The 17,891-nt window shown below is 52.0% G+C and overlaps 1 protein-coding gene across 4 annotated transcripts in view; it reads right to left on the bottom strand.

Moving 5' to 3' along the window:
- Positions 1-7,660, bottom strand: part of CTDP1 (CTD phosphatase subunit 1) — a 56,738-nt gene extending 49,078 nt beyond the window's left edge. For 2 of the 4 annotated variants that reach the window (XM_042909547.1, XM_042909548.1), the window contains exon 1: positions 7,173-7,660. In XM_042909547.1, coding sequence (XP_042765481.1) covers positions 7,173-7,477 — 305 coding nt within the window. In that variant the 5' untranslated portion in view covers positions 7,478-7,660. The remainder of the gene's footprint in view (positions 1-7,172) is intronic. The other 2 variants (XM_042909545.1, XM_042909546.1) reach the window with 2 other exon arrangements.
- Between the last annotated feature and the right edge of the window lie 10,231 nt (positions 7,661-17,891).

Raw genomic sequence — 17,891 nt, 5'->3', positions numbered from 1 at the left:
TGCCTGGACGTGGACAGGACCACGGAATACAGGTCTCATGGGCTGCTTATCCCAGGCTAGGGCTTAACTGCTGCCAATAAAAAGATGGCAGGCCTTTGGGGAACCCCAACAATTAAGGGACAGGCGGAAAACAGAATGCCAATTAAAAAGCAAAATCATCATCGCTTCCCGGCCTTTTGGCTAAGATCAAGCGTAGCAGAAAACAAAATCAGTGCTCGCAAAGGCTGAGGAGCTGGGTCCACAGCAGACACTAGGGAGGGAACATTCTGAGAGAGGAGTATCAGTGTTAAACGCCCCGAAGAGACACCGGACAGCATTAAGACACACACCAGGACGAAGATGTCCACATCGTGACTGTGGGTGGTGCTTTCCAAGGCACACACGTTTGTCAGAACTCGCCAAACCATGCAGTTAAAATGCGTATCTGGTACCGGCAGACCACCAACTAACGAGGACACGGCCACCAAACTTGGTGATTTAGGGCTGCTGGTGGCCTTTCCAGAGGACCCTGTGGCAGAGCACCGCAGCGAGGCAGAGAGGAGCGCGTGGCTGGTCCCCGGGGACCTGACCTGCGGCCCGGCCCTGTGCCCCCAGCACCATCCGGTCACCGGGGGGCTCTGCACGTCACCTGCGCAGAGCAACCCAGGCTAAGGGAGGCGGGCCATCCAGTGTGACAGCCGGTGTCACGGCAGCCGGCCTCCCTAGGACCTCGCCATGCCACTCCATGGCCACTCAGTTCCCACGTGCTCCACCAGTGGTGTGACCCCCGAGTGCTGCCGGAGGTCCCCCCGACACGGGGGCTCCCTCGGCTTAGACCAGCCTGCCATTCGCCACCTCTGCCTCTTCTTTCTATCTGAACCCATATCCGGAGCCACACCTCCTCCCGGAAGTCCTCTCAGCTCCCACCGCACTGCGTGAAGCGCATATGCGCTCCGCCGAGCCATCCCGTGAAGGCCCAGAAGACACAGAGTCCTTGCTCTGTCAACTTGTTTCCAAGTCCCAGGCAAAGCCTAGCTGCCAGCAGGCAACCGGGAGGCAGGTAGGGACGAAGGGGCACAGGGGTGGGGGCACACACTCTAACCACTCCACACGCCCTTGGCAACGTGGCCTGAACATGTACCTTTCTCTACAAAGTCTTCTCTCTACAGGTGACATTAAAAGTCATGTAACTTTCTGTGCCGCAAGGAGCTTTGCCTGTCTTATTCCACAGAGCAGATCAGGGCTCAGTCACCTGCTGCGTTTGCTCCCCACGGGAAACTGGGCCTGGAGACGCCTCCAGCTGTCACAACCTGGGGGCAGCTACTGGCATTGACAGGGAGGGGCCTACTGGGCACAGGATACGCCCTTGCAAACCCCAGGGCAGGTGATGAGCACACGGGGTGTCAGCTTAGAAGCCCTTCCTGGTGGACTATCCAAGGCCACGTGCCTCAGCAGCATCCATCCATCCCCAAGAAGAAGGCAGTCGGTGACAGCCAGGAAGCAGGTGCAGGGGCCCTGCTCTCAAAGGCACTTGGGATGACTCGAATGACCCCAAACACCTGAAAAGAATATTTAGCGTTGAACAACGACTGGCACACGAAACGGACACCACACAAAGCTTCTATGAGGACCCCCTCTGTGGCGACACTACACGTTGTCATCACGTGACACGTGTAAGAGCTACGTGAATGACTCACAAATCAGCCTAACCCCCCCACGAGATGCCTTCGTTCCAAAACTCGACACCTCTCTCTGATGTAAAAGAGTCACCCATAGCGTTCAAAGCTCAACGCTCCCTATTGTGAATACGAACAGAGAATTTTCCTATTTACTAAATTTAGACACGAGGTCTCCACCTAAATCCACCCTGGCGATGTCTGTCACGTTACACCCGACACAGACGTGGGATCAGCACAGGCGGGTGAGTCCACACAGCAGGGGGAGGAGGTATACCATCATCTGAGGCAAAACCAAATGCCCCTCAATCTTCTCAGACGACCCACGTCAGAAAACACTAACGTGCCGCCATCTAGCAAAGTGGCCCCCAAGCCAAGCGACGTGACAGTAGAAACCCACCACTTGTAAATCCATACAGGGTGCCGAGGCCACACCTGCCAGGCGAAGGGGGGGAAGTGATTAAAAACACAACACGGTCTCCACACACAAGGGAGGAGCCACGTGTCTTCGAAAGACGTTTCCGGCAAACGCTGACCGAGGCTGAGGTAAAGAGATGCCGTGTGCGGCCGCCGAGCCACCCCAGCTGGTGGTGTGCCCCTCAAGACAGTTTCTGGAGTTTGCTGCAGCCCAGGAAGGAGAGCAGGAGAGCTGCACACCGGACCGGACCACACGGGACACACACACACTGCACACACAGCACATGTGCCCGAGTGCAGCACATGACGACTTGTGACTGTCACAAAGGACGGAGACGTGTGGCCAAGGCAACGAGCTGTCTGTCCCCCACCCCCTTCCCATTCGGCCACACCAACACTCACATGTGGCCCAGGGGACAACAGCTCGGAAACATCTCGTCTAAATTAAAAGGAGGATAAAGAGACCCTATTTTCTGTCTGAGTTAAAAGGTCATTCAGAACTGTCTTGCGGGGTCAGAGCGGAGCTCAACATTATCGGTGGACTTCTTCCGCATCTTCACAAGGGCTAAAAGGATTCTCAAAAAAAGTAACGGATGGCCAAGAGAGAGGGAAAGAGTATTTTTAAGAGGTAACAGTAATGCCCTTTTTCGGTACATGATTTCATCTGCAGACACTGATGCGAGAGGGATGAAAGGCAGGCAGTGACCCTACCGTTTCTACCCTCAACCCAACAAAGAGCCAACACCACCACACCCGGCGGGGAGGGGCATGCTGTGACCTCTAGAGAAAACACTTCACCCGGGAGACCAGCCCCAGAATGTCAAGTCAGTCACCAGTAAATGCTAACTTTCCTGGTTTGTCCTTGAAAAAAATCCACAGGAAAATCACGACGCGATTCCTAAAGAAGTAATTTTTCCTGAAATACACAAATATCGAATTCTTCCTGAAATTTTTGCACACATCAGCTTTTGTGTCTGCTCTGACGGGAAGGTCCGAGGGCACAGGAAGAGCACAGCGTGAGGAAGCCGGGCACCCTGACTCTCTGCTGGCGGAGCCAGCGCTATCGCAGGCTGGGTCTCACCTTCCGTCTTCCCGCGACAGGCCAGGGCGGCTCACAGCCCTCCGCCAAGCTCTAAACACGGAGCTCAGCACACAAGCGCGATGGGCAAAACGTCACTTGTGCGCCCGGATCTCGGTTCCTAAATGTCAGTCTCCGTTAAAAGGAAGCACAATTTCTTGGAGAATGGGGTGATTCCAGAGCCGGGGAGCAGGAGCCTAAATACCATTTGTGTCAGAAAACACGGCCACGCGCCGACCCAAGGGCCTCACCAGAGGAGTCAGCGTGAGGGGCTCCCGCGGGCCAAACCTGGGACAACCGGAGCACTGAGAAAAAATGGTAGTAGTGGACTACAACCCATTGAATAGAACAAGAATCCCAGAGGCTACACTATTAAATTAAGGGTTCTTACAGTAGAAAGCCAACCAGAAATGGAGAAGGAACGACGAAAGGCTTGAGAACATCACCACTGGACAATCCTGATAAAAAACAGGAAATTCAGACAAGAGTCCTCAAGATGCCAAAAATGATGGGCGGCCATTTGATGAGAGAATTTAAGATATTTACTGAGTAATAAAGTATCTCTCACAAGATGCTGAACGATTACGACAGGAAAATTTGTAACATTTCACCGGAACAGACGAGAATGGGACAGACCGAGGCTACCTGTCGCCCGACAGGCCTGCTCGGGACACGCACAGGTACCCAGGCAAGCCCTGGCCAAATGCACACGGCGATCGGAACGGAGTCAGTCTGCAAAACCACCAGCTGACGAGAAGAAAACGGAGGACCAGACAGGAGAACCGCTCGAGGCCAGAGACCAGGAGCTCAGACGGCTGAGCCTGACACAGGACCTGTGTTCTTTCGCTTCCAAGGACATTACTGGCCCATCAGGGGAATCCGAAGAGCAGAAAATAGCCCGGCACGGATGTTATTTCTGATTCTGGCCGCTGCACCGTGGTTAGGTGAGAAAATGTTATTCTGAGGAGACATCTGCAACGTCCTCGACTTGAGGAAGATACCGCGTGTGAGGAAGAAGGGCGAGCAGCCGTGGCAGCGTCCTGAGCGTTAGGAGAGCCGCGTGACACCTGGAGGAGAATTCCTGGCACTATTCCTGCACCTTTTCTCTAGGTCTGGAATTACGTCCGAAAAGAAGCAAGAGAGTACCCTTGCTTTGATGGCGAATACCGCCGGAGCGGGGCAGGTGCCGGCGACGAGGCGGAGCGGCGGTGGCGGCCACAGCGTCACCCGCTGTCGTTCAGGCTGGGCGCACGCTGAAGTCAGAGCGGGGACACAGCTACTTCACACAACCTCGGCCACCTGTGGCCTGGTGACGGAGCGTGTGGTTGGAAGAGACAGAACCCACAGCATCCGAAGAAACTAAAATAGGAAGACTATCCACTCTCAGTGCCCGCGGCAACCTAGAGTCAGCCACTCAGGTTCCGCGAGGAATTCCTTCTAGAATTCTCTCAAAACTGTATGAGCTTCCAGTGGGTCGACTACGATTTATTAGACAAAACTCCATTCCTCTAACGTGTTTCAAAAGCAAGTGCTCCCCTGTACCGCCGGGCTCAACAGGCTGGGAAGGACTCACAGAGTTTCAGCGTCGTCTCCAGTCTGCGCCTCAGAGGGCCACCAAGGTCTTCAAGGCAGCATGCCAGCAATCGTAACTGCTTCTGGTCTTACAAAGCAATAGCCCCCTCCCCACCCCCCACCCCGGTCTCCCCATGTTGGTCCTGCCCCACCACCAGACTTGTTCCCTGAGTATTTCACACATCTTCCCCTGCAGACTTCAACGCCTCCCAGTGAATGACAACGGACATAAAAGGAGACGGGTGGGAAAGAAGGACATTAGGTAAAGTAACAATTAATAGACTGAATTTCTGACGGCCGCTCGTCCTAATGTTTTCAAGTCAAAATAATTGTAATCCACGTGAAAGTTACAAAGACAGATGTGTACTCTCATTCTGTCTCCCTCCCCACACCGCCACCCCCTGGATGAAAGGTGGCCTAAGGAGAGAGCAGCAGGGAGGAGGATGTAAACGTGAAGCCTCGACAAGGCAGCGTGCTCGGCGTGCCAAAGCCCCTTGGGACCCCAGCACCCTCCCTACCTGAGAAGAAAGGGTTCGGTTCCTACCTCTACCTGACAGCAAGCACAAAAACGTTCCTCCTCCTATCGGCCAAACCGATAATCTAGTGATGAATTCAGGCACACCCAGAAGCACTATTTCTCAGTCCCTAGAACTGACTGTTCGCTGCCTGAGAATAGCCACGGACGTGGATGGGACGAACCCTGCTGACGCCAGCGAGGATGAAAACAAGGACAACGTCGAGCAGGTGAGCCTGGCTGTGCCGGTGCCTCACCTGTGCCCACTCACCCCTGCGCGCCAGGAGCAACACTGTCATCGGGTCCGCAAAGAGCCTTACGATGAACCACGGCAGTAAGACACCCTAAACCCCAAATGCCAAAAACACAAAAAAAGAAAAACTCCCTACTGAGAACTTGTCATCAGGTACGTTTCTTCGCTGACTGGTGAGATTAACGTGTTGGGTTACTCTGATTTGCTAGTCTGGCGGATGGGATCAAAGCATTACACATGGAGCTTCTCACTGACTAGTCCCTGGCCCGCCTGGGCCCTAATGGCCTTTTGTGTACAATGGGAGGAACAGAAAGACCAGGGCCTGACCTGTCTGGGCCTCAGTGGCCCTCTTTGTATAATCAGAGGAAGACAAGGACACGAAGAGCCCTCCACTTTAGGAACTTTCTACACAGCCTTCTACACCAGCACTGGGCTTCACCTCCACAACTATGGGCTCATGAGTTTATACGCCCAAGCGGCGGTCAGGTGAACTCTGACTTCAAAGTAATGAGGACAGCAAACCACAGTGTGCCATATACACAGAGCCCAGTGAGCTCCTCCCTTCCAAAGGAGGCCGGCCAGACGGCTCCGGGGAGGGTGCAGCCCCGAGGCAGCTCCCATCCCACCCTGTCCATGCTCACTGGGCAGGCGCGGGCACCTTACCCATAGGCCACGGACCAGACTGCCGTCTCCAAACGAGTGGGGAGAAGTGCACACAGGAGGAGGCTCCTGGGGTTGGGATGGAGGCCAGTCCTAGCCCATCCTATGGAAGGGGAGCAGATTCTCAACAGATGCAGAGGCAGTGCAAGCCACAAGGAGAGGGGCAGAGACCAGAGCACATAGCACAACTAGAGGGCCAGACTGTGCCCAAGGGGACCAGCACCTGACATGTCCCATGGCCCTCGCAGAAGGAAGCTGTGAGCCAACCACTACAGCAGGAAGCAGGAATGGTCACCTGCCCCGGTTTCTGTTCCAGACAATAAAAACAACCACATGAGTCATGTGTATGTACACACCATACCCACACACCAGCCCAATCTCAGAGCACAACACTGGTAAAGTCACACACGAGGTGTGGGTGGACAGGTTCGCCCCCTAAAAAGAGAAAGGCCCCTTTATGTGATTAAAACGGAGATAACCAACAGCTAGAGTCTATCTGAGGAAAGCATACTAGTATATCTACTATTTTGTTACCCTAAACTAACTGGGCTGCGGCTGCACCCCCCTGAGCTATGATGCAGAACTGCACCCGGATTTACAACCGCGTTTCTCAAGGTTTACGAGAAGCTGAAGATGTGCACCCCACCCCCAGCAGTTTACACTGCGATGACCAGCGTGGAGCGTGCCTGATCGTCCCGTGCTCACTGGGCAGTTAACTTACAGACGCGGAGTCCTGCTGGGGGGGGGGGGGGCACCTATCACAGAAGAACAGAATCCGCCTACTTCCTAAAACTGCAATTTTGCCAGCTGAAAACGTTTTAAGTCATGTTTCGGAACGGTTAAATCACCACGAATAGTGACTATCGTCCAGCTTTAGAAAGACACGCAGATGCACAACTGCGGTGTGACCCACCCACCAAAGTTCTCCCCGAGCTGTCCCTCTAGCTTCGGCACCGGGGACCCCTTCCTGCCCAGTGCCCGGCCCCGGACCCCTCCATATCCCGCTCCTCCGACCCCACTCACCCAGGGGCCACCACCTGGCCCGGCTGCGCGCACAGCTCCCGCACCACGCCGGCGCGCTCGGACCTCAGCCTTCGCTCGGCTCGCACACAGCCCCCGGAGCCAGCGCGGGCAGGGGCGGGACCGGCGGGCGGCGCGGAAGCGGCGGCCTCACACACGGCCAGCACGGAGCCGATACGCACGGCCGCGCCCGCCGCCACCTTCCACTCGAGCAGGCGCAGCGGCCCGGGGCCCGGGCAGCGCACCTCGGCCACGGCCACCGGCGGGCCGCCCTCGGCGGGAAGGGGGCCCGCTGAAGGCGCCTCCATCGCGGCCGGGCGGGGTCGCTGTGGAAAGGGAGGCCGGGCGGGGTGCTCAGGGCCCGGTCCCCATCGCGGACGGGCGAGCGGGCCGGCGACCCCGGCCCAGGCAGTGAAGGCGACGGCGCTGCAATTCGCGCTCCGGCACCGGCTTCCACCCGCCGCCCGGCCCGCGCCAACTTCCGGGACAGCGTCTGACGTCGCGTGACGCTACGTGCGTGCGCCGCGGGGCCCGTGTGTAAACACACGCCTACGCGCAACCCGGAGAAGCGGCTGCGCCGGCCGCGGATGCCTGCCGCGTCCGGGGCCGAAACATGTTGTTGGCCCGGCCCGGCGGGAACAGCGTGGCCTCGCCCCATGTGCCCCGGCGGCGTGGGGCTGCGGGTCCCGGCGTGCAGCGCGCGCCGCTGCCCAAAAACCCCGGCATGCACTGCGAATCTCCACCCCTCCCGGCGCGCCCCCCCCCCCCCCCGTCCCAGAACTCCCTTGGTGCGCGGAGGCCTAGGGTCGTTAAACTATGAGTCCCAGCATGCAGCGCGGGCTGCTCCCCGCAGCCCAGTCACGTGCCGAGGCCCCTTTTGGAGACTGCGAGTCCCGGCATGCAACGCGGATATCCGGGCGCTGCGGGCCCGGCATGCCGTTCGCCACCCGGGGTCAGAGGGCGGTGGGCGTCCCGCCCAGGTCGTTGCCGGACTGCGGGGTTGAGGGCGCGGGTTGGGTGCCCCCTGGCCGGTGTCCGCGCGTGGGCGGACCCCGCCAGCTGGGCCCCCACGCGCGTGGGGCGGCAGAGGACAGAGGAGCCAGGCAGTCGCGGCGGAGGGGAGGGAGAGCGAGAGCGAGAGCGCGCGGCCGCGGGACCCAGCCCGTATCTGGGCACCCCTCGCTCCGAGTAGCAGCATCCCTTCCCCAGGGCGCTCTGTGTGCTAGGACGTAGCACAGTGCTCGGGAAACGTAAAAGGACTGAAATCAGACCACGCTCGTTCTCCAACCCCAACGGACGTCGTCAGGAGCGCGCTGTAAAGGCGCGGACAGGAGTTGTGTCTTTGCAAAGTCAGCTTTGCTCAGTCGTAAAGCAGTGGTAGCCATTGTAAAGCAGGTTCAGGATTCCAAGCTCAGTGACGTTGCGTTACACGTTGAACTTGGCTTCCTGCAAGTCACGTAAAGTGACAAAAGAGAACAAGGGATAAGAAGTTTATGCGCCAACTGCAAAGCCGGTTGAGATGAAGCCTGGGTCTGGTTCGAAATGCGTCAGCGGTCCACGCACGCCGCTCACTCTTCGAGCGGAGCAAGCATCCCCTCCGTCCGGAGAGCCATGGGGCCGAGAGCCGTGGAGCCTCCCGGGGCAGCGCTCAAGCCCTCAGACGTCGGTTTTATTTGGTTGCGGGGGGTGGGGGGAGCGCCAGCGTCTGGAGAAACTGGAGGTTGGTTGCGGAACTCCTACTTTTCACAGGAATTTAATCAGCCTTAGGTCTTTCCAGACCTCCTCCGGTTCTTGTGATTCTCGGCGCCTGGTTCTTCCAGGTTCCGTGGCCTTGTGGGTTCTCAGGTCTTAGTTCTGCCAGTCCGTGCTGGTTTGGGTGAGCTCTGCTCTCGGCTGCTTTCCTGATTGTATCACAACTTGGCATGAGTGACGCCGTCTTGCAGATTGTATCACAACTTGGCATGAGTGACGCCGTCTTGCACTCTGGAGAACTAAGTTAGAAATCAGCAACAGAAGGAAACCGGGGAAAGTCACAGTTGTGTGGACATTAAGCAGCGGTCCTCCGTAACTAACGGGGCAAGGAGAGAATGATGAGAAATAAGATGCTTGTGAATGAAAATAAAAACCTATACTAAAGCTTGTGTGCTCCCTGATAATGCAGCGCATAGAGGGAAATTTATGACAAAAACCCCATATTAAAAAAAAAGATATCTGGAATCTAGCCTTTGGCCATAAGAAATGAGAAAAGCAAACTAAAAAAGCAGAAACAAAAATATTGATTAGGGCAGGAATAAATAGAAAACAGAAAAGCAGTGGGGAAAAACTTACAAAACCAAAAGTTGGTTTTTTGAAAAGATTAACACACGACAAAACTTTAGCTGCATTGACCAGGTTAAAAAAAAAAAAAAAAAAAAAAAAAGAGGAAAACTCTAATTACCGAAATCAGGAAAGTGAAAAGAGCACTACTGACTTCGCGAAATTAAAATGATAAGGGAAAAATATAAAAACTGTGTGCCAACAGACTAGATAATTTAAGTGAAATGGATAAAGTTCTGGAAAAACCAAAATACAGAAATTGAAGAAGAAATAGAAAATGCAAGTAGACCTGTAACACATATAGAACTATTGCCACTTTTTCTGAGTGTTATAAAAGGCCTCGTGGACTCCAGAACTTTCAAAGAGGGTGTTCTACGTCAGTACTTTCTCACTCCTTGGTCCCCACCTCTGATCCTGCTAGTGGTCTCTAGAAGCTTCTTTCAAAGCTCCTGAGTCCTCAGTCGTGGTCAGGTGTTGAAGGAAGCCACACTCCTCAGCAAGATAGAGCTATTGTGGTTTTTCCTCTGGTTATCCGAGAAGCAGATACACCTCCCTAAAAAGTATCATTTTTCTAGAATACAGTCTAGCCTTGGGGTGAAAGCATACGTTTTCTACTAACATGACTTTGATCCTGGTCCTTAGAAAATACCAACACGTTTTTCATATTGTTGCCATGAGGGGCTGCCGGCTCTACCCAACCCTACTGTGCAGGACAAGAGCCACACGGTGTGGACTCCATCTTACGTACCTTGCAGTGGTGGCATTTTTATATTTTTCCGATGGCCGATGAAAGGAAGCGACCCTGCCTCCTCACTGTCCTCGGGCCACTCCAGCTGTCACGGAAATGTGCTTTTTCGGGGTCTGGCAATTGCAAGTTCTCCAGCCCCCGCCCTCCCCAGATGTACCCAGTCCTAGAAGCCTCAGGAGGTCAACCTGCAGTGTTCCAGGTGCTATCTCAAGGAGATCCCCGGGACTCACTTCGTGGGCCCCCCAGCCTCCCGCGTAGGTCTGACGGGCCTGGTGCTCTCTTGGGGCTTCTACAAAAACACATCACACGGCGCCCAGGATTGTTTTCACTGGTGTGCCGGCTGCTGTGTATCCAAAAAGCACGGAGCTAGAACAGCCTTTCTCCCGTAGGCACACGGGGCGAGGGGCCGGCCGCTGTGTATCCAAAAAGCACAGAGCTAGAACAGCCTTTCTCCGGTAGGCACACGGGGCGAGGGGCTGGTCGCCTGATCGCAGTCAGCCTGATCTGGGGCAGGTGGAGGCCGAGGTCCGGCTCAGTCCGCTTCTGGTTTCAGAGTATCTCCGAGGTGAAACGTGCCGCGTGCTCTCGTAGGCCCTTCTTGTTCGTGAGGGGTCGTGTAGTCGCAGTTACCACAACTGCAGGAGATCTCCCGCGTTCTTGCAAGCCTGGCCACACGGCCAGGACGCGCATGCTTCCCTAGCACCAAGCAGATGCCCTGTACTTGGGGCTCCTTTGTTTCTGGTCGATCACATCAGCACCCCCGCCCCGACCCCTCGAGTATCTTCCCTTCTGTGTCTCCACCTTCTCAGACGTGGGCCAGACTTGCCAACTGCCTCACGGATGGAAGGGGCCGTGATGACAGTGTGCTGAAGAGCGGCTCTCCCCTCTTCGGGATTTCCTCCCTTTCGGCCCTCTTAGTTTCTAGAACTTTCCGGTGTCTTTTAAGACACCGTGTTCGCAAAATTGCCCATTTCCCCCATATTCTTGCAACAGGAGTGATGGCTGGTTTCTGCCTACCTCACCCCCACTGGAAGGCCACGAATGGGTTTCTAACAGGAAGCGGGGAAACGGGACGAGGCACGAGGACCGTCACGGTGGGGGCTCTGGGGGGACCCCTTAATGGAACGCTTTGTGACAAAAATGGGAACAGGACTAGGATGTTTAAAAGTTGCTGACGTCACCGGTCCAAATTCTGACTTGGGTTTTGGAGGGGACCCGAGGCCAGGAGTTTTGCTCACCGGGTTGTTCCGACACGCGGCAAGGTTTGAGAACCACCTTTGCGGGCCGGGGTCCGTTACTCTGTGTTTTTGAGCGAACGTGCGAGCTTCTGTGATCTGTGCTTAGGGCTTCGGCACTGCCGGCCGCCGAGGGCAGAGCGAGCCTGGAGGTAGAGACCCCACGCCTGGGCCATCTCGACGGATGGCAGCGGTCACAGGGAGACTCGCTGAGTCACGACCACCAGGTCTTGTCGCTCGCTGGGCACATTAGTGAGAAGGAGGAGACCAAACTGGCCCCTGGAAGAAGACACATTACCGGGAAGGGAGACCATGAGCTCCCTTGGCGTCTGTCAGGTCTGAGCTGCACGGACACGTGGTAGAGGCCGCCAGCGGGTGGGACAGCGGGGTTGGGGTGCAGATTCCTGGGGACACCCAGCAGGGAAGATGGCACTAAGGGCAGCGTTTCTCGTGCGGGAAAGGTGGCCACAGCGATGTAGGCAGAGAATGGAGCGACCGGCAGGGAGCGGCCTGGGGTCCGGGGCTGTGGCGAGTTCCAGTGAGATCCGGGCTGATGTCGCCCGCAGGGAGGGAGCTGGCCGGCTGCTGCGGTGTTTCTGTCTCACAGACAGGAGTGGGGGCCAGGGAGCGCAGGCGGGCATCAGAGATACTTCTTACCCAGTGCTAACATCTAATAGCCTTTACTTGGATCCCTTCCTTCGTTCTTTTTCCCCCCATTACAAGTTAGTGAAGTGAGTGGATTCCAAAATCTGTGTGTAATCCTAAAATGAGCCCCTCGGCCAACCTAAATCTACAGCATTGTGAATATCGTTACGGCTACCTGTGCTCCCGTCAATCCCATCCCACCCCGATTCCCTCGACGTGCTGTTTGTCACGCTTCCTTTATGTGGGGTTTTACCGCGTGTGTGCGTGCGGATGCGGTTATGCTTGCTCTCGCGGTTTGCAAACATGCATCACACGTGTAGGTTGTTGCTTCCTTTGTCTGTGAATGGCTTTCTCATTCATCATGACGTATCCAGAATTCATCCACATTGCTTTCTGTGGTTATAGTTTGTTCACTGTGACTTCTCTATGACAGCTCACTGTGGGGGTGTGACAGGATGTATTTAGCATTCTCTTGGACACTGGGGTTGTTTTGGATTCTTAGGAAAAGTGCTGCATGTTTCCTGGTGCCTCTGAGCTGGCGTCCGAGGGTGGAGCTGCTGAATCCCAGCACAGGTGATGCAGATAGGGGGCAACCCCAACCCCTTCCCTGCAGCGGCTGCCTCAGCGTGCACGCCCACCACGCCCTCGGCAGCTCTGTGCCACGCTTCCTACTCTCTGCCAATGTGGGTGATGGTCTGTGTGACAACCAAAATGGTAACACGATCCCGTGCAGTAACGTGCAGGTTAGCTTGCATTCTTCCAGTCGCCACTCGGGCTAAGTCATTTTTCCTACTGTTTACTTGCCTTTCGTCTGCAGTGCCTATCCGTGCTTCTCGATCACTGGTCTATTGGGTTGTTTGTTTTCTTATGGATTTGTATAGTTCCGTATGGCTTCCGAACACCTTTGTTGTTTACATGTTACCCACATCATCGACCAATGTTTGGCTTGTCTTTTAAAAAATGTTTTTAAAATGTTTCTTTTTGAGAGAGAGAGACAGCGTGAGCAGGGGAGGAGCAGAGAGATAGAGAGAGAGAGAGAGGGACACAGAATCCGAAGCAGCTCCAGGCTCTGAGCTGTCAGCACAGAGCCGGACGCGGAGCTCGAGCTCACGAGCTGTGAGATCATGACCTGAGCTGAAGTCAGACGCTTAACCGACTGAGCCACCCAGGCGCCCCTGGCTTGTCTTTTTTATTTCCTTTATGAAATCTTTTGATCAACAGAATTTCTTTAAATTTAAAAAAAAATTTTTTTTATGTTTTATTTTATTTTTGAGACAGGGAGAGACAGAGCATGAACGGGAGCGTCAGAGAGAGGGAGACACAAAATATGAAACAGGCTCCAGGCTCTGAGGTGTCAGCACAGAGCCCGACGCGGGGCTGGAACTCACGGACCGTGAGATCATGACCTGAGCCGAAATCGGCCGCTTAACCGACTGAGCCACCCAGGCGCCCCTGGCTTGTCTTTTTTATTTCCTTTATGAAATCTTTCGATCAACAGAATTTCTTAATTTTAGAAATGTATTGCCCAGCTTGAGATCATAAAGATAGCTTCCTTTTTAACTTCTAAAAATCTGTAAATCTTTGCTTTTCACAGTTAGGTCCTTAAATTAGAAGTGGATGTTTTGTATGTAGTGTAAGGTAGGTGATGAGACTTCTTTCCCATGAGGTGACCAGTCGTTCCAGCCCCATGTACGGGAGAACTTACCCCGTGCTCCTGATCTGTGATGCGTCTCTGGCATACAGTAGGCCCCATTAAGTGCGCAAGCCTGCTTTGGACATTCTGTCCTGTTTCTGTGATGCATCTGAGGTTTGGCAGGTCCCCATAAATGCACGAGCCTGTTTTAGGTGATCTGTTCTGGTTTATGGTTGCACTGTGCCAATTGCTGTCGCTTCGCGGTAAGTCGTGGTATCTGGGAAGTTTCTTCACAAGCTTTGTGGATATTCTGGGCCTTCGTTGTTTTGTAAATTTTAGAATTAGTGTGTCGGGTTTATTGGCAAAACCTGGTAGCGTTTTGATCAGAACTGCATGGAATCTATAAGTCAATTTGGGGTGAAGTGACATCTTTGTGACTTGAGTCGTCCCGTCCACAAACACAGTTAGTCAATCACTCCATTTATCTAGCCTGTCTTTAATGTCTTTCAGTGAGATTTTTATAATTTTCCCCATATATGACTCGCACATTAAAAACGTTTATTTATTTTGAGAGACAGCCTGAGTGCAAGTGGGGGAGGGGCAGAGCGAGAGAGGGAGAGAGAGAGAGAGAGACAGAGACAGAGACAGAGACAGAGAATCCCAAGCAGGCTCCATGCTGTCAGTGCAGAGCCTGACTTGGGGACTTTTCTCCATCTTTTTATTGTTGACTTAAATTAACCTCATTAGGGTTAAATACAATACTCTGATACTACTTTTTTGAAATTTAAGGCAATTGGCACAATTCCAATATAGGGTTAATATGTGCTTTCAAAGAGTGTGTATCCTTTCCTTATTTGATGCAGGGTTCCGTATTTACCCAATAAATCGGGCTTGTTGAATGTGTCCGTCAAATCTCCTAGACTTACATATTTTTCTGATCGACTAAGCAGTGGTTGAGAAAGATAAGTTGAAATCTCTTGGATGGTTGTGAATTTGCCAGTTTCTCCCTGGAGTTTTGTTACCTGCATGTGTGTGTGGTGTGTGTGTTTGTGTTCATTTGTGTGTGTGTGTGTGTGTGTGTGTGTGTGTGCGCATAGAGAGAGTGGGGGGAGGCTGTTACTAGAGGAATTCACATTTAGAATTTTTATATCCTTGATGAAATGAACCTTTTTCATTGTGTGGAGCCCTCTGTACCCTGAATGATGCTTATCATTTTTTTTATTAAAAACACTTTTTTTTAATGTTTATTTGTTTTTGAGAGAGAGAGCAGAGTGCGAGCTGGAGAGGGGCAGAGAGAGAGGGAGACACAGAATCCGAAGCAGTCTCCAGGCTCTGAGCCGTCAGCACAGAGCCCACAGAGCTGTCAGCACAGAGCCCAATGTGGGGCTCGAACTCACAAACCGTGAGATCATGACCTGAGCCGAAGTCGGACGCTTAGCTGACTGAGCCCCCCAGGCGCCCCAAGGCTTATGTCTTAAAACATATTTTGTTTGAAGTACTACGATGGTCGTAACTTTCTTTTAAAAAATGCTTGCCTGGCATATTCTGTTTACTGTTAGCGTTTGTATACCTTAAGTTTACCTATTTATCTTATAAACGCAGTCTGGCTTAGACTTTTACGACTTAGTCTCATAATCTCTATCTTTTAGCTTCTCAGTCCAGCATGCTTATATTTAACCTCATGTTCCTATGGGTATATTTTCTCCTCTATCATCTCTTTTCCCCTCTGGTGATATATTGAAATCTGCTTTCCTATCTTTATTTTATTTTTTCTTACTCCACTTTTATTCTTTTGATTATCACCATTGAAATTTTACTTGGTGTTCTTAATTTCGTAAGTGTGGAGCTAAGATTCCAACCAGTTTCTTTGCAAACAATACACGGCCTTAAAATACGGCTCCTCTCTAGATTTACATACTACGATTGTCCGGTATTTTGGTTCTGTGTTCTTATGTCCCCGCATTAGGTACTGTTACGATTTTATAGACCGTGTTTGTTTTGATTTAACATATATTTACCAGTTTATTTGCTCACCATGTTTTCTTATGTTTCATGTCTCAGTCTTTTCAAGTAAGAAACCATTAGTTAGGAAAGAGAAACATTCCAGTGGAAGGGAACTGGTTCTGTTAAAACAACGGATATCTAACATATATCTAAACTATCTGTGTGATGTGTCACGACCTGTGATGCGACGCTTACACAAACTCTGCTGCACGTGAGCCAATCATAACCTGCTCACGGGACTGGCGCCCCCTTCTTGGACCGCACCCTCGCAGTCCCAACCCACGCTCACACACCCGGTGGCATCTTCCAGGGGGCCTTTTATATGAACCTTTCCGGGAGCACTTCCTAGCACTTCGGAGCAACGAGGTAATCACGGCATCAGAAATAGGCCGTGACCCTTCCCGCTTCTTTTCTTCACTGTCGTGCTTCCCGGGGACGGAGATGCGGTCAAGTCTGGGGCTGGCTCCGCCGGAGTATCTGCGGGATTACGATTCTCGCGACAGCCCGCAGAGTTAGAAGACTCTCTCAGATTCTCACTGGGTGTATTGATTACAGCAGGCAGACGTGACATTGAAGTCTTGTACTGTTTGAGTCTTCCCCTCTGGCTTAGGTTTAGCTTTTTTAATTACTATTTCGAGTCAGGTGTTGAGAAAACATATTTTAGAGTGAATCTGATGCTCTGAGTCACAGGTTTTCATTTAAAGGCCTACTTTATCGGGTTTAGAACGAGACAGTAAGCCTTTCTCCCAGCTGGAGAGTTTGCAGGCAGCTCGTGGCTCGTGTGGGAAAAGTACATATTTTGGGGAAAGTAAGCATTAAACTTGTTTGACTTTACATCAGGAGATGCGTGTAAAAAAGGCTTTTAAAAGAAGACTCTAGGCTTTATAGACTGAATGTGGTTAGTCCGCGCAGCTTATGAGAGGGCTTTTCTGTTTATTAAAACAATTCCTATGGGATATTACTGCTAATTTATTTGATGATTGGTTTAAAAAGACTTTATCATTTAGAGATGTGTGCTGAAATATTTACAGATGAAAGAATACGGTTCCTGGGATCGACTTCCGCAGACTCTGGCAGAAGGAGTGGTAGGTGTGCCCGGAGCGAGAGCAGTAAAGAACATCATTCTGCACACGTTCTGAAAACTTTCATAATAAAAAATGTTAAATGTCATGTTAGAGGAAATAATCTTCCTGTACGAATTCCACATGTAATTTATGTACAAATTACCTTCTAATTTGCTTCTCCTCTCACGACTGCCAAGTTTCCATTACAGCCACTGGAAAGAGTTTCTAAAAAACAGGTCCCAAGATGAGCATCTTAGGGTGATTCAAAACAGAGAACGGGGTGGAGTCATTGCCTGTCAATTCATTCTCTGTTTTGAATCCAGCACAAGGTAGGTATGAGGGTACACTGCAGGGTTGACAGAGTCCTCAGTAGAAAGAAATCTCTCTCCAGTGACTCTTTACGATGTTGTTTTGTGTTACGTTTTATCACGAGGACCATGAACACCCCCGATTGCAAGTTCTAACCCACTGACCTGCGTGTCTGTCCTTACGCGAACACCAGCTGGCCTTGACTGCTGCAGCTTTACAGCGAGTTTGAAATCCGATAGTGTAAATTCTCTAACTTTGTTCTCTTTCAAAATCGTCCTGGCTATTCTAATAGGATCACTTTGTCAATTTCTACAAAAAACATGCCAGGATTTTGGTAGTGATTGTATCAAATCTATAGCAGTTTGCAGGGAACTGAAATATAAATAATGCTGAATCTTTCCGTCTGTGAACACGGAATGTCTCTTGATTTATTTAAATCTTCCGCAATTTCTCTGCGACGCTTTGTAGTCTGGAGTGAACAAATCCTGCACTTCTTTCGTTACATTTCATGCTAAGTATTTTATTACTTTTGATGCTATTATAAATGGAATTGTTTTCTTAATTTAATTTTCAGGTTGTTGATACTGTGTGAAAATCGGATTGGTTGTTTTGCAGAATGATCTCGTATCCTGCGGTCTTGTGAAGATAATCTCATTTATTAGTTCTGGTTGTCGTTTTTTGTTTTGGTTTTTTGTGGAAGTCTTAGAATTTTCTCTACATAGACTCAGGTCATCTGTAAATAGTTTTATTTCTTCTTTTCAATATTTG

This window comes from Panthera leo, chromosome D3 (genome assembly GCF_018350215.1).
Source record: "Panthera leo isolate Ple1 chromosome D3, P.leo_Ple1_pat1.1, whole genome shotgun sequence".
NCBI lineage: Eukaryota > Metazoa > Chordata > Mammalia > Carnivora > Felidae > Panthera > Panthera leo.
This window is presented reverse-complemented; position numbering and strand designations above follow the sequence as displayed.